We start from the raw sequence: 22,771 nt of genomic DNA, 5'->3' as shown, positions 1-22,771 counted from the left end.
GATAGGAAAGGGGCTTTGTTCTGAGTCCACTCAGGAGCATGTGAATGTGCTTAATATGAAAAACAGCATCAGAAGGACAATTTGAGTTTCTTTTTTCTCTACATCCTCCAAAGAAAAATTTTTTGGGGAAAAAAGGGTGACTGGGAAGCCACCTCGATATAGTTGTAACATTAGGTTGATTAATTTAAATACTGTGGCTCCCCATTAGATCGACTCATAGTCTTTACACCCAAATGTTAAGGCATACAAAGCAAAAAGCACTGTTAAGTAAAACAGCAATAGTTACTGCAAATTAGGTCTTGTGACCAAGTGCACGTGATTAAAATGACTTTCCACATTCATACCCATGGTACTTGTCCACCATTTAACATCTCAGCCAAAACATTACACATGCTTTGAGAAGTAGAATGTGAAGAGCTTACTAGTCCAGGTTTCAAACTTTGTAATCAGGGTTTTCTGCCTACCAATATTTATTTGGTCTAGCCTAGGAATTGGCATATTTGCCTGTGGGGCCTTTTTGTGTATGTATGTTAAAATTAGGTTTTACATTTTTAAAAGCATTATTAAAAGAAGACTATATACCCAAGACCATTATGCAGCCTAAAGAATTAGTTTGCCAACTCCACAGACCAGTGGTGGTGAACCTAGGGTACACATGTTGCAGCAGGCATGCAGAGCCCTCTCTGTTGGCACATGAGCCAAGTTAGCCCTGGAGCTAAGCATTGGATAGTCAGGTTGAATTGTAGTGTTTGCACTTTGTAATAAACAAGTGGGTTTTGTGTTGCAGTTTGGGCACTTGGTCTCTAAAAGGTTTGCTGTCACTGCCATAGACTATGCTTTGGACTACCCATTTATTGTATACCCATTTCTTTTTACTTTTTTTTTTTTTTGAGACAGGGTCTTGCTATGTTGCCCAGGCTGACCTTGAACTACTCCTAGCTCAAGCAATCCTTCTGTTTCAGCCTCCTAAGTAACTGGGATGATAGACACATGCTGCCATGCCCAGCTAATACCCATTTTTATATTCACCTTTATAATCACCTCTTTGCTTATTAACCAGGTACATTGTAGGCCTTTGAGTTCTTATTTATGATCACAGTGCTTATTGCAAATCATAAATCTCTTCCATGTTGATTACCAACTTACTAAGCTACTGTCTCCTGCTCTACACTTGAAATTATAGTTACGTAGGGTATCCTGGAGTGGAAAGCACTGGATAAATGAAGCTTTCCTCAAGTTCACTGTCCTTTGTAAAACTTCACTTTTCATCCCAGATGGCCCCAAATCAGTATACAGCTGCTGCTGTTTTTTTTTTTTTTTGGTACTGGGGATTGAACTCTGGTCCTTGCGCTTGTGGAGCAGGCGGCAGAAAGCTGCTGTTGATAGTAATTAGGGAAATTTGAAAACAAAAACATAAAACCCAAAGCTGTACTCAGTAGGAGATTCTAGAACTGGGGCCAGCTCTTCTTGTTCTTTCCCCCACGCTCCATCCTTGGCTTGGTTGAGCCTCCTAAAAATCAAACCTTGTTCTTTGAGGTGGTGCCTCCATTGTATTATTGTGGAAGTACACTTGAACAGAGGGAATCCTGGATACTTTTGGTGGAAAACAGTGAAACTGTTTAGTTGTGACAGTTATACTACAGTATGACTGGTGGTAGGCTTACTTATCCAGGGAAACTTTCCCAGCCAAATCCATCTGTCGTCTTTTCACCTGTTGCACCATATTAGCTGTTGTCTGTTTATATGGGGGCATGCATGTTTGGACACTCATACTACTTCAAGTCTTTGTAAACCTTGGAGTGACTTTGGAGTGAAAGGAGTATGGGCCAAGGCTAAGGGGAGCTCCAGGTGTGTTCTGGAATGCTTTCTCTTCTTGATACTGCTATGACTGCCTTCCCCATCCATAGGTACAATTTTAGATGCTCAACCAGCTATAGGCTACTAGGTCTGGGAGACACAATCACTAGGCTTCCCGACCAGGAGTAATACATGGGGCACAAAGGGATAAGCAGTACTTATCAAGCTGATTCTGCTTGCCCTGTCCCTAATAATTGCAAAGCTTAGTAACTCTACACTCAGTAGTGGAATAGATATGAAAATTATGCAGAGATGCTTCTGCCCCTTAAGCACTGAAGCATATTTGTAGGTAGTCAGTAAGACTGGCTTAAATGATTTTCAAGTGACAATGATGACCATCCCAAGTAGCTCTTCCCTCAGATCTACCCATGACTTTTTGGGAAGTAGGATCTGGTTAACATTGCCCAAGGTGATTTAAGAGAAGGAAGGTAAGAAACCATAAGTAAAAGAAGTGGGCTTATTATTATAGTATTTTTCAACCTTATTTATATTTGCATGGTAAGGCATTTTACCATCTTCAATCCTTAGTTTTTCTTTAAATGGAGACTAGTAAGATTACCCACTTTCCTGAGATTTATGAGAGAATCAAAGATGTCGAAAGTATAAGAATATACCTATTAGGATACCTAGCATATTAAAGATGCCTGATAAATGCCCTATTTCCCTAAATCTCTTTCATCACATTTTTTTCTGACCTTGATTAGATTCTACCTGTAATTTGCAGTGGGCCCCCTATACTGTACTAGCTTTGTATGATTTCATTTTTTATTTCTTTGAGATGGAGCCTTGCTATGTAATTCTAGACTATGTGTTCTTAAAATCACTATGTAACCAAGGCTGGTCCCAAACTCTCTATCCTCCTGCCTCAGCTTCCAAGTATTGAGATTACAGGTGTGTGATACCACACCAGCATGAATTTTTTAATAGGTGAGAAAACTGATACTTGAAACAGTGATACTCATGATTAATCTAGTTCATGGTGAACTTCACCATACCTTCTGCTGCCCATTGAGTAGAGGGGTGTGTGTGTGTGGGGGGGGGTCAATTTGAGAATCTTTGTTGGTCTCATGTTCTGGAGAGCTTTGAAAGTCCCAAAGCATGAGGCAGTGAAGGAAACAGAGAAGAAATGTATGAGACCTAGGGTAGAAAAGATGGTGGTGGGGTAGGGAGAATAGAGGATGTACAGAAGAGAATGATTAGAGAAACCCTTACTCAAGAGGACAAAACAATTTGTGAAATCAGTGGGTCCCTGGCCCTTTGCAGAACCCAAGCAGCCTTGGCTGGGGCCTACTGCAGGCCTTTGCTGAACTCGTAGCTTTCACTTCCTCTTTGTGTGTATGTAGTATGGGGAAAAGAGGTGTGGGTGCAAGGGGATTATCTTCTGGTTGCCCCATCAGGTCTATCTGTAGGTGAACAGGTTCTCCATATGGATTGAAAGCATGTTGTAGTGGGCTTCCTTAGTTCTTGACATTGATTTCCACAATGTCTGTGGGAACTAGAGTAAGGAGTGCTCATTAAACAAATCTCACACCTCAGTAGGGCTGTGGGAATAGAGTCAGCTTCCTACCTGAATCTTGTACATTAGCCAGCCTGTATGGATTTGTCTTCAGGGATTTCTGTTTCTGCCTGTGGTACATATTTCCCCCAAATCTGATGAGTTGGTACCTAATACCAAGTTGGTAAGAAGGCTTATAATTGATTTATTTATTTATTTGGTGCTGGGGATTGAACTCAGGACCTTGTGCTTGCGAGAAGTTATTTATTTTTTGATAGATTCTCGAAAGAAGATCAGGAAGCTGGGAAAGGAGGGCTTGGTCCTTAACTTTATTCTTTTGGGAGGGTTTTCACTGGCTATATGTTTTTCTGTGGCATTAGGAAGTCATGCATTATGTTTCTTTCCCGGTGTTTTTGCACATGCTCTCTCTATCCAGAACACCACAAGAACTCCCCTTTCCCTTCAACTTTTTTTCAGTGACAGTCTTATTTATTCTTCGGGACATGTTAGCTCTTTCTCTTGAAATCTGCTTTCTCACCTCGTTTGTTTCTCCACTCACTTTCCCCATTATGGTCCGGGTGCCTCTTCTTTTTGCTTCCACAGTTGCTTCTTACATATCTACAAGTTGCCTTCTTCCAACAATAGTTCACTCTCTCTCTCTCTTTCTCTCTCAATCTCAAAGCCTGGTCTATTCTGGATGTCTGACAACTTGATGGTATATGAACCAATATGCATGCATATGTTTGTTTCCGAATTTGGATTCTCTTTGAAACAGTTGAGGTAGGTAAAAGGTAGATTTATTCCAATGTAATAATATTCCAATGTAATAATAAGAAATATCAGTACATTTTTAATGGTTTTTTTCGCATTGTAGAATAATATAGGTTGTCTGAGCCAGTAGGGAAGCTTTTGTGTACAATAAGTCCCTGACTTCCGAACAAGTTCTGTGCCAGGAGAAGGTTCGTAAGTTGGATTCTTTTGTAAGTCTGACAAAGTGGTTCTTCTTATACACCTTTGACACAGATATACAATATATATTGCAGTGTTCTTCCTAGCAGTCCCCTCCACATCATGACTGCTTTTCCTCTTGCTTCCGGACATCCTGGGCTGTGAGTACTGTACTATGGTACAGTGTTGCATACAGCAGTGCAACTGTGACAATGTCTGGCAGGCACAGGAGCTACTTCCACGATTTGTTTGGATCTACGAATGGTCCTAATGTGAGGTCCGTTCATATCTTTGAAAGTTCATAAGTCGAATGTTTGTAAGTCAGAGACTTACTATAATTTCTATAGAGATTCTGGCAGGACTTTCCTGAAGCTTTCTGAAGAAACTAGACCAAATTTGGGATGGTGGGAAGAAAAGTTCTTAGTCTACCCAAAGAACAGATCTGTCTGTGTGTGTGTGGGGGGGAGTAAACTGAGTGGGTTCATGTATGCTCACCTCAGCATTAAGGAGTATAAATATGTGTGTTTGTGGTGGTAAAGGTGCTAAAAACACCTTGGTATTTTTGCTGGATATGTTAAACAGTTTTTACTGTCTTCAGTAAATGGGTAGCAGAGCCTGTGGTTTGGAGGGCAAGATGTGGCTTTATCAACTCAAAAAATAAATAAAAGAAAGGAAGAAAGAAAGAAAAGCCAGCTTTTGGAGAAGTTATGTCAAGCTATGTAGGGACCAAAACTAGTTAGCTGAATGCTATGTATTCTCTTAGCTCCCTCCCAAAGGACTTTTCCGAACAATCATAGATCCGCAGAGCCTGAGGGCATTATTTGTGCTGTCTATGTTGTATCTCTGCCTCCAGCATGGTGGTCATGATAAAAATGAAGGCTGTGATCCAGTGTCTATAAACAGAGACACTTGGAACTGGTCAGCCTTCAGCACATCCACTAGAGGTAGGTATTTTTGACAGTCCGTATTTTCTTAAGGCCTGTGTGATAAACCTTGTCCCTTGATGCAGGCAAGTATTGGGTTGGGCTGTCAGATTAGGTGTAAGGACCAGTAGGCTGGGTGGGACTTAGGGACATCCTGCTTAGGGATGGTAAACCCAGGTCCTCCTTACAAGCCTAGCCAAGGATTAAACTACAGTGAAGGTCTGTTCTTTATGAGGCAGTGCTGTGGAATGGTATCTGCCTTGTGCCTTCTCATGTTAGGTGAATGAGGAAATCTTCCTTGAATATTTAGATATTCACCTACGTTCTTTGCTATGCTTACAAGCTGGGAAGAGAAGATAAGTGGGGGATCCAGGCAATAAGCTGGTTAGAGAGGAGTGAAGAGAGTTTCAATAGTGACTGGGGTTGTGGTACCCTACCCTTTCTGTGAGTTTGTTGGGAGACTTGGTCATATAGGTTTGAAGCCATTTTATTTTTCCAAGTGGGCAAAGCCACTGTAGGTCAGTTAAATCATACTGTGTTAGCAGAAATGCCAATGCTAGCATCCAAAACCCATGTGTAGTAAGACTTGAGTCTCATTTGGGAGCTTTTTTAAAATTTACTTTTATTGTAGTTTTGCATCCTCTGGTTCATCAATCAAGGAAGAGCACTTGCATGTTGTCTTCCCATGTCCAAATTCAGAAGAAGTTTGTATTTTCCCAGAAAATTTATTTTCCCAGAAATACTTTGCCCTATCACCATCTGTCTATAGGAATGGATCCTCCAATGTGAATGATGCTCCCAATGCCAGCTAATCACCTTTCCTGTCTCCATCTGTGAAACTGTGAAATTAATTGTAGATTATTCAGCCTGATCAGGCAGAGAACACCAGCTCCCTCCCCTGTCAACCAAAGCCTCCAGTGAGAGGAAGTGTGGTAATGACATTATCTTTCCCCAGGCAGCCAAGTGTTCTCTGAGAACAGGATGTGGGGAGGGCTGGGCCCCAGTCACAGGGTATGGGGCGGTTCAGGAAAGTGCACTAGAGTTATAGCCATGAGTGTTGGTGCCTACCTCCTTGGCTTTGAGAGGCACAGAAGAGCCCCTGTATTCTTTTTTTTTTTTTTTTTTTTTGGTACTGGGGATCGAACTCGGGACCTTGCGCTTTCGAGGCAGGCACTGAAACCACTGAGCTAAATCCCCGGCCCAAGCCCCTGTATTCTTAAGTGTTCACTCATGTACATCCCACCCCCAACCAATGGCATGCCTGTATTCTTAACCTGAGAATGTTTGTACCTGAGAAATACCTCTATGTATGAAACCTAGCTCTTTGACTTGTAGGAGCTCAGTGGCATGGAATGGGTGATTTGAGGGCTACTCACTGTATCAGCCTATGCCTTATGAGTCCTGCAGCTATAGGACATTTTGGCAAGGTGTTTTTTGGGGAGCTGAACCCCAGGAGACAGTGGGGCTGCTTTGCTGCTCTTCCTCAGGGCCCTAGTTGGTTGCTTTGCCCCAGATGGCTCCTTACCACACTGAGGTGATTTGCATGTTTTGTTTCCTTTTAGGCCCCATCTTCCTACCCCCACTGCTTTTGTTGGGGACCTTTGGAGATGTGTTGCCTGGGGTGGGGAAAAGAGGATGTAACTAGCTTCCTGTGTAAGAAAGGGTGGGGCACCTGCCTGCCTGCCTGCCTGCTTGCCTGCTTGCCTGCTTGCCTGCTTGCCTGCTTGCCTGCCTGCCCAGGTGCCATTCACCCAGTGCTTGAGAAACTACCTGAAGAGTTCATTTCAGAGTCACCAGAGGTTGAGGGGGATCTCTGGGCTGTAGGGATGAGGCTTTGCTCGTCTCTCTCTGTACAATGGGGATGGGTGGGCTCCCATTTTCTGGAGTCACAATTCCAAAGACATTTTTAGAAGCCAGCTAGTCTAACTATCTCATATTATAAATGGGAAAACTGATGGCCTAGAGAGTCCTATAATTTCCATAAGGAATCAGTGACAGAGATAGGATGAGTAGAATTCTAGAAGGTCAGACCTGGGATTCTCTCCCTCTCTCCAAGCTGCTAATCTAATGAGTTGCAGACTTGTTTGGCTAAGCTGCCTGCTAAGCTGTAGCCCATATTCAACCAGATTGGCTTTTTTTTTTTTACATCATATTTTGAAATTTCATGTAATTTTCTGTTTGGGAGAGTGACGAGGCACAAAGCCGCTAAAATATAAAAATTTCACAAGCCACCAGTATAGCTGGGGACATTCAGACCTGGAGGGAGAAGAGAATATCACAAGGTTATTAGGACCAGACTTGGACCCAATCTCTGGACCATCATTCTTGAGTAGTTGCTCCCAACTAAGGGTGTGGCTGCCTCTGCCACAAGCAGGGCTGCCCCTGCCATGTACTGCCTTGTTCTTTTCCCATCTCAAGGAGAACCCCTCTTTTTTTTTTTTTTTGAGAATCCCTCTTGTAGTACCCTAAGACAGAGGTGGAGGTCGGAGGCCACTAGATTTCTTGGATGAAGTTAATGATATTGGGCAAGACTTTGGAAGAATCCTTTGTAACCTTAAATGACAAACTTGGAAGGGCAAACAATAGTATATTGATAGTTGAGGAGACCTGGGTTCTAGTCTTGTCTCCATGGTTGAACAAGTTGGTTTTTTAATTTGTTTTTCTACCTCACTGAGACTCTATTTCTCCCTTCTGTAAAATGGTGCTTGTCTCTGCTCTGCCATCCATATGGGGTTGAATCCTGTGAGAGAATACATGTGGGCAAGAGTCTTTTATACAGTAGAGGGCCACACACATGGTGATAGGATGATTATTGTATACAAGTAGTTCAGAGACTTTGGAAAAAATTGGCTTGATATTGAGATTGCAGGAGTAAGAAGCTAAAATTTACCAAACATTTACTATAAGCCAAATACTTTTCTGTAAGTAATGGAGATAATGCCATCCTCACAACAATCCTATGAGGTAGACATTATTGCTCTTATTTTATTTGTAGGGAAACTGAGGCTTCAATTCTAGGGACTTGTAATGTTTCAAGGTCTCACTTTCAGAGCCCTTGGTTTCTGTTAAGTATTTATGAAGAACCTTTAAGAATGTGCTACGGTTTCTACTGGGGCTTTGCAGCCCACTCCCTGGTCCACCCCAGCCTGTCTCCTCTGTGGAGATGGAGCTGCCTCTTGCTGCTTTCATGACTCAGTTCTGGGTTCTTAACTCTTAACTTTCCTTGGTGATATACCGGGCACAATTGGGTGCCCTTGTTTAGCCTTTAGCTGATGAGGATCCTTTTGGGTCAGCCACTTTTTGGCTGACAATAAGAGCCTCCTACTAACCTGTAGTGCTGATAGGGAAAGCCAGGGATTTGTAGCTAATCAGACAGACCTTTTGGTCAGTGTCATGCAGCTGAAAGATGGTTGCTTCCTTTCTCTGAAATTCAGTTTCCTCATTTGCAAAATGGGTTTAAGGTTGTTTACTTGCATGTTTCATGTCTTATGCTGTGCCAGTAAATATCTGATATCAACTAACTGATAAAATCATTATTTGTACTGTTTTGCAATTCTCAATATAAAGAAAATCCCATTATGTTTAATTTCAAGCTACCAACACAGAGTCCTTGATGGAGGAATTGGGAAAGAGATATGCATGATCATCTCTAGTGTAAGCTGGTCTCAGTGCACCATTGCTAGTCACACTTATCTTAGACTCCCATCCTCTCCCCTCCAACCTGCTCATATAAGTGCAAATGAAGCATTCTCTCACCACACCTCTTAAGTTCCTAGATCATCTGGGAACATCATTTAAGGTCTGCTCCTTGACTGAAAGTTCTCCCAGGAAGGTGAAAGGGGAGGTATGTCCATCCTATGGCCCACTGGTTTTGTTTTTGTTTTTGTTTTTGTTTTTTTGGTACCAGGGGTCGAACTCGGGACCTTGTGCTTGCGAAGCAGGCAGAGGAACCACTGAGCTAAATTCCAGGCCCTGGCCTGCTGTTTTTTTTTTTTAACCTATATAATTTTTTTGAGTGACGAGAAATTAACTTGGGCCACATATAAAATATAGCATATATTATATACTATAAATATATGTAATAACACTTCTTTTAATTTTTTATTATAACTTTTAAAAAAAGAGGTTGCTTCAGTGTTTAAAAGGCTGAGAGCTTATCTGGGAATGGTAGTGCATACGTGTAAGCCCAGCACTCTGGAAACCTGAAGCAGAAGGATGATAACAAGTTCAAGTCCAGCCTGTGCAACTTAGTGACTTAGTAAAACCCTGTCTCAACATAAAAAATAAAAAAGTGGGCTGCGGATGGAGCTCAGTGTGAAGGCCCTGGGTTCAATCCTTAGTACTGAAAGGCAAGAACGCAAGGGGGCTTTGACTGGGGCCTTAGTGAATTTTGATCAATATATTTTGGCTGCTGAGGTATATACACCAGCTGTTGCCTCCCTCAGTCTGGTTCTTAACTAGACAGGAAGATGGTTGAACATTCTGGACAATGGCCCAAAGGTTTGGCTCACTTAGCTTTCTAATTGGAGTGGCAAAGTCCCTTCCTCTTCATGCCTGCAAAGCAAGCTCTGCTGGGTACCAACCTCAAGGTCCCTGTCATGAAGATCTCTGAGCTGAAAGCATTTTGGAGGACTAGACTTCTGGTTATATGCTCTCATCTCATCACTATCTGTGCCAGAGGCTTTGTCTTTAAACTTGCCAGACAGTAAGAATTACCTGAGGCACTTGTTGAACTATGAATACCCAAGTCCCTCCTCTGGAGAGTAAGCTTGGGATGGGGTCCAGGAATCTGAGCTTTTGACAGGTGCCTCAAATAATTCTTATGATCAGTTAAGTTTGAGAAACTTCTCATTTGCATGCCACAGCAGATTGGCATCATTATGCCCATTTTACAAGTGAGATTTGAGAGTTCGTGGCCAGTTATTAGTGCAGCTCGATCTTGGTTTTCAGAACATAAAGCTGTGTTCCTCTTATTACAGAGATATTACTTTAGTGCACAGTAGTGTTTTTGGTGGTGATTAGTGATGATTCCTGGTAGGGAGGAGTAGGTATAATCCTTGCCCTATTTTACAAACAAGGAGACCAAGATGCAGAGGGATTTGGGGGTGGTACCATGACTGATTGCATTGTTGAATGTTTTGTGGGTGTAGGTTGTATACACCCTGGAGAACCATTTACACTGCCCAACAGCCCTGATGTTGTAGTTGCTCTTAATTTCTATGTTTCTTTTTGGTCAGATATTCTAGACTTTTTTTTTTTTTTGGCAGTACTGGAGATTGAACCCAGGGCCTTCATATTGAGCTATATCCCAAGCAAGCCTTTTTATTTTGAGAAGAGCTAGGTGGCTAAATTCCCCAGGCTGCGCTCAAATTTGCAATTTTCCTGCCTCAGCCTCTCAGAGTGCTGGGATCATAAGTGTGTGCCACCACACCAGACTTCCTTCTAGCCATTTTAGCATTAGTTTATGAAAGATTCATTAGTTGAGTTGAGGAAGCTATAATCTATGCCAGGGGCTCCCAAATCTGACTGGTCTGAACTAATAAATCAGAATCTTTGTGAATGAGGCCAGGAAATTTGTATTTTTTAAAACAATTACCTCAGGCGATTCTGATAATACATTTTGCAACCCAGTTTGCAATCTTCGGGACGTTAACTGGGGGGAATTTGGAAGTTTTGGTGAGTTGTGTTGAAAGGTGGGGAATATGACTAGAGAAATGGCCAGACAGAATCCAAAACAAGTAAAGATCAGGTAGTCTTTGAAAAGGATAAAGTACAGTAGGTGCTCTGCTGTGTTTTATTTTTTCTTAGGGCTCTACTTCTTAGGGGAAATCCCTATCCCCCTCAAGAGAGAAAGCAGTTAAAATAATGCAGGTATGTGTGTGTGTCTCACTGTTGTACATGGCTTCATATTATCTAAGCCAACTAGAAATTTAATTACATTTTAGAGTTTATTCCCAAAGGGAAGAAGTCATTTATAGTGGAAGGGCTCTTTAGAGGTTTCCATGGGCAGCCCTTCATCTTTTATAGTCACAGGTTTTTGTTTTAATCATGGTTTTCAGAAAGGGTATTTGTAATAAATGGCAGAAAGGGGAGGAGTTAATAATCACATTCTAGTTATGATGTGCCAAGTACTTAAATGTCTATGTTTTTTTTCTGGTACTGGGGATCGAACTCCGGACCTTGTGCTTTTGAGGGAGGCGTGGTGCCGCTGACCTAAATCCCTAGCCCAATAGTGTCTATTATTTTCCGTTAGATCTTCCAGTGACCTCGTAATGAGATTGATATTATTAGGCCCATTTTACAGATTAGGAAGCTATGTTTTCTTTTTTTCACTTATAGTGCTGGGGATTGAACCCAGGACCTCAGGCATTGGAGGCCAGGACTCTACCACTCACTGCCAGTCCTAAAACTAGGTGCAAGATAGGTTAAAAAGCCAACCTTAGCTCAGCCCTGGGATTAAAAACAGAGCGATTTTTGTTGTTGTTGTTGTTGTTGTTGTTGTTGTTGTTTGATACTGGGGGTTGAATATCAGGAGCACTGAGCTACATCTCCAGCCCTCTTTTGTTTGTTAATTTTGTGACAGGGTCATTCTAAGTCTTCATACTTGTCATCTTGCCTCAGCCTCCTGAGCTGGGATTACAGGTGTGTAACACCACACTTGGCAAAAACAGAGATTTTTAATTAGGCCTGGAAGCCTCCTCCTGCCCCAGCATGGTTGGCTGATTCTGGCTTGGGCAGTTTCAAGACCCAGGGGCACAGGACAGGGCTGAATTCAATCTGGGGCTTAGATAAGCTCCAGTGTGCTTCAGAGCTGTGATGCTAGAGGTTGCTGGGCTGTGCTTCTGAACAGAGGGAACAGAGCCCTCTTCTGGTGCTCCAGGCATAGCTGGCATCTTCAGGCAGCCAAAAATGGTCTGTCTCCAGTCTACAAATACTTCCTGTAAAACTTGCAGGCAGGAAGCTGGATCAAGCAGAGAGTGAAGCTCAGTTGGGTGTGGCCACAGAGAGCAACTTCACTCATTTGAAAATTTACTAACACTGGGCCACTTCCTTTTTATTTTGGCACCTTCAAAGTTTTATGGAAATTATTGTTTTTGGCTGCCTGGAAGCAAACCCATTCCTCAAATTCTCTGCTTATTTCTTTCCATGTCATTATAAAAGATATAGTGACTTAGCAAAACGTCCCAAAATAAAAAAGGGCTGAGGATGTAGCTCAGTGGAAGGCCCTATGTTTAATTGCCAATACATTAATCAATCAGTCAATCAGTCAGTCTCCCTAGAATGGATGGTGAATGTCTTAGCCTGAAAGACCTCCCCTCTGTTGAAAGCTAGGTTTCCAATCAGTGTCAGCTTGGAGTTTTTTATGGAACCAAGCAGGTCCATACTCCTCCATATAGTTTGTTTATAGCCACAATAGTATGTGTGAAGTCTCTGTTTTCCAAGAGTCAAGGTGGCACTATGGCTTATTAAGAAGGCTATTGGATCAACAACCAGATTTCTAATCCCTGCTCTCATACTACCTAGCAGCTGTGTTGGTATCTCCTGATCTCTGGACCTCAGTTTCCCTAGTTGTATATTGCTGGACTTGAGTCAATTGATCTCTGAGGTCTTTTTCTGATCTGACAGTTTCAGATTGTTTATTGTCTTGGAGAACAATTTCAGAAAGGAGAAGCTAGATGAGATTCTAGGATGAATGGATTAAAATAATGAGGAAAGGGGATACGTGGCCATTGCTCTGAGCACTTCTCCTCTTACAGTGATAAGGTAATGTTTTCATTGCTAAGAGGGGTTAGTGCCCCAAACCTGGTACCTTAATTGGAAGAGTAACACTCAATCTCCAATAAGTCCTTGTCTCTCTGTTGAAATGCTTTTTGGAGGAGGGCAGGGCTAGGCCAAAATCTATGAAAGCAGACACTTGGCTCACAAGCCTTCTGGAGCAGTTGTAGTGATTGAAAAACTAATCCTGATCCAGTAAGGTAAGGGATTGGGTTTGGGTCTCCTTTCTAGAAACTACTGACAAAAGGCACAGGGATAGGAAAGGTTCACCCCCAGCTAGTCTTACTGATTCTGATAAAGGTCTAGAAATAAGCAGGAAGAGGTCAGAGCAGATAACTATACCAGGTACCAGTTCCAAGTCAACAGGGAAGAGTCAGTTTTGGGGGAAGTAAATGGTGGATGTGGTAGAGAAGGAGGAGAAGGAGGAGGACAGCGATGACAAGGAGAGGAAGACAGTGGCTCCTAGGCTGGAGATTCAAAGCAACCCTTGTTTTCCTCCTTTTGTAAAACAGCTGCTTGAGGGGTGCTGTCATTCCAAGAAGCAAGACAGACTCGGCCCTGCCTTACCCTGCCATGACACTAGTCCTAGCAACTGGCAATGGTGGGTGCTGGAGTGTAAATAATAGGGACTGGTCTCCAGGCTGCTGAAGGTGGTTTGGATGACACTGGTGACTGCTATCTGTCCAGGGAAGAGACTGAAGTTCTAGGATTACTCTGGTAAAACTTGTCCTTCCTTTGACTCCCCTCTCCCAATTAAAATTGCCTTCTTCATCACATTAGTAGTTCCACTGAAAGTCTGAGGGAGTGGGCACTAGGGAAGAATGGGAAGATGGCAGGTGGGTGGTGAGGTCATTCTTAACTGAACTGACTAACAAGTTTTGCCCTACGAAGGCAACGGGGCCTTCCCAAGCAGTGCTTCCCAGTTGTACCCAGGCTTCCTAGCCAAAGTATTTGAATCTTGGCCAAAATAGCTGTCAGCAGTGAAATCTGCATGACTAGAGAGGTGGGTGGAATTGTGAAAGGAGCTTTAGGAATGTCCAGAAGACCCGCCTCCACCACTTGCTAGCTGAGAAAATGTGGCTTCAATGATGTTAAAAGTGAGGCTGTGGGTGACAGGGCTGGTGCATAGTTGGAATTCATTCAGTAAGTGTTCATTTCCATTCTTCTGTCAGCTCCTCTGTGTACTTCATTTTTTTCATCTATGAAGTGAGGCTAGTAATGCCCATTTCCTTCTGCCTTGGAGGTACTGTACATGCTGTAGGCAAATCTAATTGTGATTATTTGATTCTCTCTCTTTCACTGCTTTCCCCTTTGCCTCTGCCCAACTTTTTTTTACAGAATGTAGTTCAGTGATATGGAGCAAGTGAGAGCAAACCAATTCCAGACTCCTTTTTTGTGGCTTGGCTACTGCTCACATGGGTGCTCCTGGCTCTAGGGAAAGAGAGGAACCCTTATGTAAAGCTGACCAGGCCCATAGAACAAAGTGCCCCAGCTGTTGCTGCTAAGGCAGAGAGGAGTAGCATCCAGCTTAATTACTTTTGTGTCTTAGCCTAATGAAGATGTGAGCAAGATCCCAGTTTTTTGAAGGCTTTGGGTGGTAGACTACCACGATGGGTTTGTTAATGCTCTGAGAAAAGCTTGGTGTGAGAAATGTCTTTGTTTTTGGACTAGAGGTGGGAGGGCAAGTGTATGTGAAAAGATGACAACTCTCCCCCCTGTCAACACCCAGACATTTCTTTGTTGTTCCTTAAACCCTTCATGACATAGCCTTTGCCTTCAGGCTGAGCCTAGATCCTCAGGCTTGGCTAAGGCAAAGATTTAGCAGTTCTCTGGTGGGGAGTGTATCTTGAAATGCCAAATTGCACAGATCAACCCTTCTAATCTTGCCAAGCTAAAGGGCTGCCTGGGAAGTTTCTGCTGAATTTGGAGGCTTCATTTTCAGATTTTTGCCTCCCAAATGAGACTACTGACTTCTCCTCAGAAAGCAGAGGCCAGGCCCAAAAGGGTGAGTGTCTAGTGTGCACTGTGTGATGGTGGACCTGGGCCCCGCAGCTCCTCTTGTACAACTTGGATCCCAGATTCTTCTAAGAACAAGCATACTTTTGATCAAGCCTCTTACCCTACCCATCAACTTTGGGCCCTAGTTGTTATTACACACTTATGACACACACAGAAAACAGGAGGCACAAACCAATGGACTTGTCCTTATGATTCATATTTTCTTTTGAGTTAAATGATAGAAAGTATGGAAGTTCCTTTGTTTTTTTTTCCCCTACTTTTTAAACACCTGTCCTATCTCCACAATAGAATTCAGGAAACCTTAGGCTGCTATCCCCAGAGAAGCAGCCATGGACACAGTGGAGTGACAGAAACCCTGAGAAGGAATTCAAGAGAAACAGGTTTTAGTTGTGTTTGAGCTGGACACCTCTAGATTTCAGGAAAGCCTTTATTCCAGGTTAATACTATATCTAAGAGGGAGGAAGCATAGCCAGTGCTGGCTTCTCTGACATGCTTATTCCTAGGCCCCTCTTTACCAAATAATATATTTAAAACATTTCCTTAACAAATATTTGGTGCCTACTATGGGCCAGCACTGGGCTCCCCCCTTGATCAGTGCCCTGAAGATGCTAGATTGACCTGACCTTCAGTTGACATGATCTACAAGAAATGCTACTGGCTTACTTCCCTAAATTCTTTCCAATAATATGAATTAAAGGGAGCTTCTAGGTTATGGAATTTTTTCCCTGGAGTTGTACTCCTTTTTTCAGTTCTTCTCCAGTCATTTTTTTTCTAAAGAGCCCAGTTCTGTTTCTACTCCCACATCTGCTCAGAATCTGTATGCTGGCTGCTACCAGAAGGAATTAGATCCAGCTTTCTGCGTAGCCTTCAAGGCCCTCCAGTTGCCTTCTCAATGTCTCTGTGCCCTCTTCACTCTGAAAACCTCATTCCCTAATTGGCCGTCTTCATCTTGCCTCCTCCTAGGGCTTAGACCGTCACGTGTGTTGTTTTTCTCTACCTGAAACATCTGGGTACTCTTCCACTTACTTCCACAGTCTCCCTTTTTCAAAATATACCTTGTTATTAGAGACTAGTGCAAATACTTTGTTGTGATTCCTAATTTCCACAAAAAGTTTCTCTGCTCTCCTTCTATAGCATTTAGTTTCTAGTTATTAAATGAGTACCTTGTGGTCAGGGAATGGTTCTACAGTTTTATTCCAACCATAGTTACTTACACACTGTATTCTGTTAATATTGGGTGAGTTGAGATAAATTTATGGAAGGCTCTTTTAACATGAAACTGGTGGACCTGTATGAGCTCTGTGGGTAGAATTTGAAATAGGAAGAATCTGTGAACTTGGATGGAAAAATTATATACAGTTGGCTTTCTGTATATTTGGGTTCTGCATATGTAGGTTCAACCAACTATGGTTCAAAAATATTTGGGAAAAATTGCTCCTGCCCTGAAAATGTGCAGACTTTTATTTCTTGTCATTATTCCCTTAGTAATATAGTATAACAACTACTTACATAGCATTATTAGGTATTATAAGTCATCTAGAGACAATTAAAAGTATATAGGAGGATGTGTGTAGATTATATGCAAATACTATACCATTCTGTGCAAGAGACCTGAGCATCATTAGAGTTTGATACTGTATATATGGAGTCCTGGAACCAATCCCACATGGATACCGAGGGACAACTGTGATTGTTTTCACTAACTTCTTTTTTTTTTTTGGTACCGTAGATCGAACTCGGGACCTTGCACTTGCAAGGCAGGTGGCAGAACCACTGAGCTAAATCCCCGGCCGTTTCCATGTTCAAGTCTGAATGTGGGCCAAAAAAAAAAATGCAGCAGTAGTAGCAGTACCTGTGACTTTGTCACCAATGAAAATCTAAGATATTTTTATGTCATAATATAATATAGATTTCAAAAATATTATTTATATTCAATACAAATTTGAAATTATAGTAGTAATAATAAGTAAGATCCAGTCATAGGTAATTGCTTAATATAATAAATAAACACATATTATTAAATTTTGGTATCTTATTTCAATGTAATTATTCTCTTTGTATTTCCTTTATTTCATACATTTATACATATTCTGAGAAGGGGTCCATTTGCTTCCTCAGACTGCCAAGAAGTGTCCATGGCATAAAAGGGTCGAGATGCAAAATGTCTTCATCTCTCTTATGTGTATACTATGCTATGTATGTCTGTTTCCTGTATCTCCTCATTTGTCTATTCATATAGCCAACATTTTATGAGGGTCCTTTTTACAAAAGTCTCTGGATTGACAAGAAAAACGAGAGTATCACCAAGTCAGGGTGGCTAACTTTGTCTTACTCCCACAGGGTTCTTACCTTACTTATTCCTACCTTCACGGCCTTTCCTGTCACATTGTCAATCCTGAAATAGATTTCCTCCCTGGATCCCTTGTGAGGTTTATTTACAAGTCATTCCCTGGGCTCAGCCTGGTCTTCATCAGAATGGTGTAGCTGGCAGAATGGCTGTCAGGCCCCCTCTTCTCTCCTACCTGACCCCTGTGTTCAGGAAAGGCCCAGAAGTTCAAAGACTGATAAGGCTTAATGTTTTACTCCTTGCAGGAAGATTCACATCTTTGACAGTTCTGTATTTAGTCTTTCCCTCAATCGTGTTGTAAATAGTAATGTTAGCATCCTAGAAAATACTTTCTCCTTCACAGAGTGATTGATAATATTAAATGGGAAAGTGCATATGAAGTACCTAGTGAGTAGTGAGTCTGGATACATGAAAGCTGTGCTTATTGTTATTGTCACTACTACTACCATCACTACCAAGTATTCAGCCAAAGGAACAAGTCTCTAATAATGAAATTTCAGCTATCATTAAGTTAGTTTAGGAAATCTATTTATAAAATGCTACATTTCCTAGTGTCTGTGAAATCATGTGTGTGGCTACCTGTTATTTTGGTATGGGTCTCTCTTTGTCCATGTTTTGCTATTGACTTGACTTTGATAACACCTCTATGTTGCCCACACATCTCTGCTAAGGCTCCCTTCCTCTGTGGGCCTAGGGAGACCACCGAGGCATAAATATAAGAAGTTTTAACAATGCAAGGCAGTATATACAGGCATGGACATCAGCACTGAAATGATACTTGGAGATCACCTAGTTTAACCAACTGTCCCACTTCATTTTTCCCCTTCCACAGACAAGAGAAACTAAGGCCCAGGAAAGGTATAAGAGTTACCTAAGATTGTAGTTTGAGCTAGCTATAATGCTAGGCTTAGAACCAGATACAGTATTCTTTATCCTTCCCTTAACTTGTCCCTGCAGTTATCTACCAGTGCTATAGATAATCAATCTGTAGATAAGAGATAAGAAGAGTATGTTATGGGCTGGAGCTGGTTGGTTATAAGTGGGAAAGACTTCATGGAAGAAGTATAGTTAATATCTTCTTCCTTTTGGTTAGTAGACTGATTTGCATTCTTGTTTGCCCCTTGGTAAGTATTGCTCTGTGGCTGTGTCTTTTGTCTTCCACAAAGTGATTGAGAGCAGGGGCTGGGATATGGCTTGTTTGTGTCAGTAGTTCCCCCTTTGATTCCACCAATATCTAAGTTGCTCAAGTTCTTTGCATCCAACTTCCTTCTTCAGTAGTTGAATACTTGTCCCAGACTCTGCCAAGCACAGAGCTAGATGACTAACCTGCCTGCTTTGATTTCATCCTAGATCAGTGTGCGTGTGACCACCATGGATGCAGAGCTGGAGTTTGCCATCCAGCCCAACACCACTGGCAAGCAGTTGTTTGATCAGGTAAGGGAGGGACTCTTTGCTCCTTAGCCACCTTCTCTTCTCTCAGTAGCTCCTACAACACTGACCATCCATGCCTTCTACCTCTTGTCAGAAAATCTCTTTTTCCTACTTTATTCTGCAAGATAGGTCAAAACAAAGGCTGACTCTGGCCTTAAGAAAAAAGGAGACAAAGTTTAAATTTGGTAGCCTGTGCCTTTGTGGCCTTAATTAAACCTATAACTGATTCTGAACAAAGAAGAGAGAAGGGGAATATGACTGCTGTCTTAGTTATATTTTTCTTGTTGCTGAGATAAAATATCTGACACTCAAGGTTAAAGGAGGAAAGGTTTATTTGGCTCACAGTTTGTGGAGGTTTCAATCTCTAGTTGGCTGGCTCCAAGGCAGGATGGCTTGGCAGAGGGGCATTGCAGAGGAGAAACAGTTCATGGCAGGCAAAAGGCAGCAAAACAGCAAAGTAGCAAGCAGGAAGCAAAGCAGCAAGTGATAAGCAGTGATCCTTTCTGAACCTTATATCTTATCCAAGATACCCTCTCACACTCAGAGTGGGGCAGCCTTAATCATAGCATCACAACATGAATCAATCTTAGCATAACATTCTTGATCCCAGGAGCACACACTCTAGGTCCAGCTACCATTGAAAAGCCATACCTATGACCACATGAGGCTGGGAGGGGGGATCTAGACACAAGCAAGCCATAACAGTTGCATACCAGCTGCTCTAAAGACATGAGCACACAGAGCCTTCCTTTCAACCCTGAAAGATGTAAGCAATCTCTTCTCCATTTTAATATGAAATTCAGAAGTTAACCTAATTGCACTCAGCTAGTGTCTGGCTGGGATTCTTGTCATGTACTATACACCTTCTGTCACTTTTCTGTCTCCCCTCCCCTCTCCTCCCTCCTTTCTCTACCTTCTGTCCCCTTCCCTCTCTCTCTCTCTCCCTCTCTCCCTCTCTCCCTCTCTCCCTCTCTCCCTCTCTCCCTCCCATCCCTCCTTTCTCTCTCTCTCTCTTCTCTTTTTTCTTTCTCTCTGCTTCACAGTAGAAAGAAACTACATACATTTCTTTTAAAGGATTATCAGGGCTTTGGATAACACTAGGGATGATGTATATAGTAGGAGGGTACTTTATCTCCTTCAGGCATGCCATAGAGATAATTGCTTATTCCCCATTGGTAGAGTGGTCATTCCCATCCCTAACTCAAGAGGTGTCTCTTCACTGTGAATTGCCATTTTCAAAAGGGATGTGCTAATAATAATATAATAGCCAGGTGAAGGCTACAGAATCTTTTGGCATTCAGAGACTCACTAGGGGCCAAGGGAATATTCCATCTGTGGCCAAACTTTCATGAGCAAAAATATGGCTTCTGCTTTTAGAGGCTTAGACTTCATTACATGGGCCATTATTCTATATCCCAGTCAGCCTCTGGTTGAGTGGAGATTTGATTTATTGTTCAAAAGGTTGGGGCCACTTATCATCTTGATGGATTTTCAAGGTCCTCTTGCTTCCCTATGTGTCTCTACTGAATGAGAACTTCCCCATTGATAGGGAGGGGAAGGAAGAAGAAGTAGCTTGGATTCAAATGGACTAGTTCTGTTCCTATGAATATTCCATTGGGTGAGAGGAAAGAGAAGGGAAGATGGAGAAGGGAAAGGGAATTGTTTTTCATTCAGGTCTTTCTGTAAGAGGAAGGAAGGCTGTCTAGAAATCTAAGAATAGCTTGGATCTCCATCACTGATACATCAAGTGAGAAAATTGTTGTCTGGCTAATATAGATGAGAGTTAACTTTTGCTTATATGAGAGTTACTATATGGTGGTACTGTGACAAGCATTTGAACAGCACAAAGCCTTATGAGTGGAGGAACTAATACTGACCCCGCTCTACCAATGGGAAAACAACATCCTCATTAGACCTTGGAGGAAAAGTTCTTGACCCTCTCTGGGTTGGTATCTTCATGTATAAAAAAAAAGGAAAAGAAAAAAGTAATACCTACCTTAAAGGCTTTTTGTGAATTTATGAAAGAGTATGCAGTATTATTTGTATGTTTCCCACTACGCAAAAACTAGTTATAAGTGGCATGTAAGGTTGAATGAAATCCAAAAAGATAGATTATAAATAGATAAGAAAGACAAAAAGAAAATACAAATAGGGAAAAGACTGGTATGCATAGCTATCAGCATGCAGTACAGGTTTAATAAATGATAGCGCCCTTCCCAATATCATGATGCTTCTTGTCTCATTCATGAGCTGGGAGTTGGGAGATAGGCTGGATGAGCCCTAGAATGTTTAACTTTGGATTTTGCTAGAATTTTCTTCTCTGGAATTTGTTTTGTATTTTTAAATGGCACTGGGTAATCATTGATGTTTAATTTGTAAAATACAAATAAGTGTGATGAAATTAAAAAAAATTTTTTTTGAGACAAGGTATGACTAAGTTACTAAGTTGCCCAAGCTAGGCTTGAACTTGTGATCCTCCTGCCTCAGCCAACCAGAGTGCTTGGATCACAGGTGTGCGCCACTATGCCTGGCCAGTCTGAGGAACTTTTATAAACATACAGATTTACTATGATTAAAGTAATGTGCTGATATTTACCCTGTTTACAAATGATTACAGCACTAGTCCGAAATGACTGTTTTGATTATATTAAGATTTTGTATTCTCTGTTTACCTGCAAATTTCATATTGGAGAGCTTTTAAAGGAGTAGCCTGATGAAGTCAAAAGGGCATTGGATAGAAAGAAATCTGGGGCTCTGGGAAACCTTTTTCTGTAAAAAGAAGGAAAATGCCTCATTTTAGTATGATCAGCTGTTGGTACATACAGGAGACAGAAGGGAAGGCAGCTGGCAGGGGTGTTAACGCATGATGAACTTAGCAGATAAAATTCAGGCTCCTTTCTTTGATGAAGAAAGAATCTCAAGTGTACAATCCAAATGGCAAATGAAAAACAGCTACATTTATTGAAGATCACAGAAAGTTGTGCTCAGAGCAAGTCAGTACTCACAAAAGATATGGAACAAACAGAAAAGTGTTGCCAGGGTAATAGGATACCAAAAGCACTGCACACAGATCACAGTACACAACATCCCCTGATAAATCAGGCTCTCTGAGTTTAAAGGATATGCACCTCAGTCCAGGTGCCTCCCCTGAATTTCTAGGTGTGGTTGACAGTAATGGTAATGATTGACAGGGTATTGAGTCATCTCAGGTGCTCTCAAATGCATGCTTATCCCAGAATTCACTCTGATGTTAATTATGTGCATGATATGTAGTACAGTACATATTTATGAGACCTTAATGAGGTTTGAGTATGGTGAAGGTGACGGAAGGTCAGGCTAGGAGATCCAATGTACAAGTGCTCTCACCTAGAGCATCAGAGATCTCCCAAGTTATTGTTATGTGATTTTTTTACCTCTCATAGGACAGTGGAAGGAGGAATGTCCCTAGGGTGCTGTTTAAAATTAAATAGAGAAAGTGACCTCCTCGGCTCCACTGTTTCTAACTACTTGGGGGACATCTCTTCTTGGATAGTCTACTGTCTCAGAGACAAAAGGGAGGTATCCTTACACTGCACAGACTGTTGAGTCCTTTGTTTTAAACAGCCACATCATTCTGGTCAGAGACAACAGAGAGGACATTATCAGTCAGAGTGGTTTTTATGATCCAGCTGAGAGGCTGGGGCTCCTTTGGCCTCTATTTAGACTCCTTTCCAGAGTGCAGATTCTCCTCCTCCTCCCAAACCAAGTGATGCCATCCTCTGTCCTCAACACTGAGGGCTTTGTCTACTTGCATCGGAGGAGGATAGCTTCAGAGGATGAGGAAGGCTTGATTTAGAGCCTACGGCAGTAAAATACTTGAACAAAGAAGTTTATTAGCTTTGAAAAGCCACAGTACCTGGTAATTCTTTGTTAGTGTTGGTTTGGTTTGTGTACTGTGGGTGAGATTCTGAGCAAAGCCCAGGTGGTAGGGAGCCA

General features: G+C 41.9%; 1 protein-coding gene across 1 annotated transcript in view; it reads left to right on the top strand.

Annotated features, from left to right (window-relative positions):
• Positions 1–22,771, top strand: part of Msn (moesin) — a 75,148-nt gene that overhangs the window by 25,132 nt on the left and 27,245 nt on the right. Inside the window, exon 2 of the mRNA XM_004872247.3 lies at positions 18,716–18,799. Within this exon, the coding sequence (XP_004872304.1) occupies positions 18,716–18,799 (84 nt within the window). The remainder of the gene's footprint in view (positions 1–18,715; positions 18,800–22,771) is intronic.

The sequence above is a fragment of the Heterocephalus glaber genome, unplaced genomic scaffold (assembly GCF_053883595.1).
Source record: "Heterocephalus glaber isolate CG9 unplaced genomic scaffold, H.glaber_assembly_v1.0 deba00001790, whole genome shotgun sequence".
Classification (NCBI taxonomy): Eukaryota; Metazoa; Chordata; class Mammalia; order Rodentia; family Bathyergidae; genus Heterocephalus; species Heterocephalus glaber.
The sequence above is the reverse complement of the archived record's forward strand: the minus strand, read 5'-3'. Positions and strand labels throughout refer to the sequence as shown.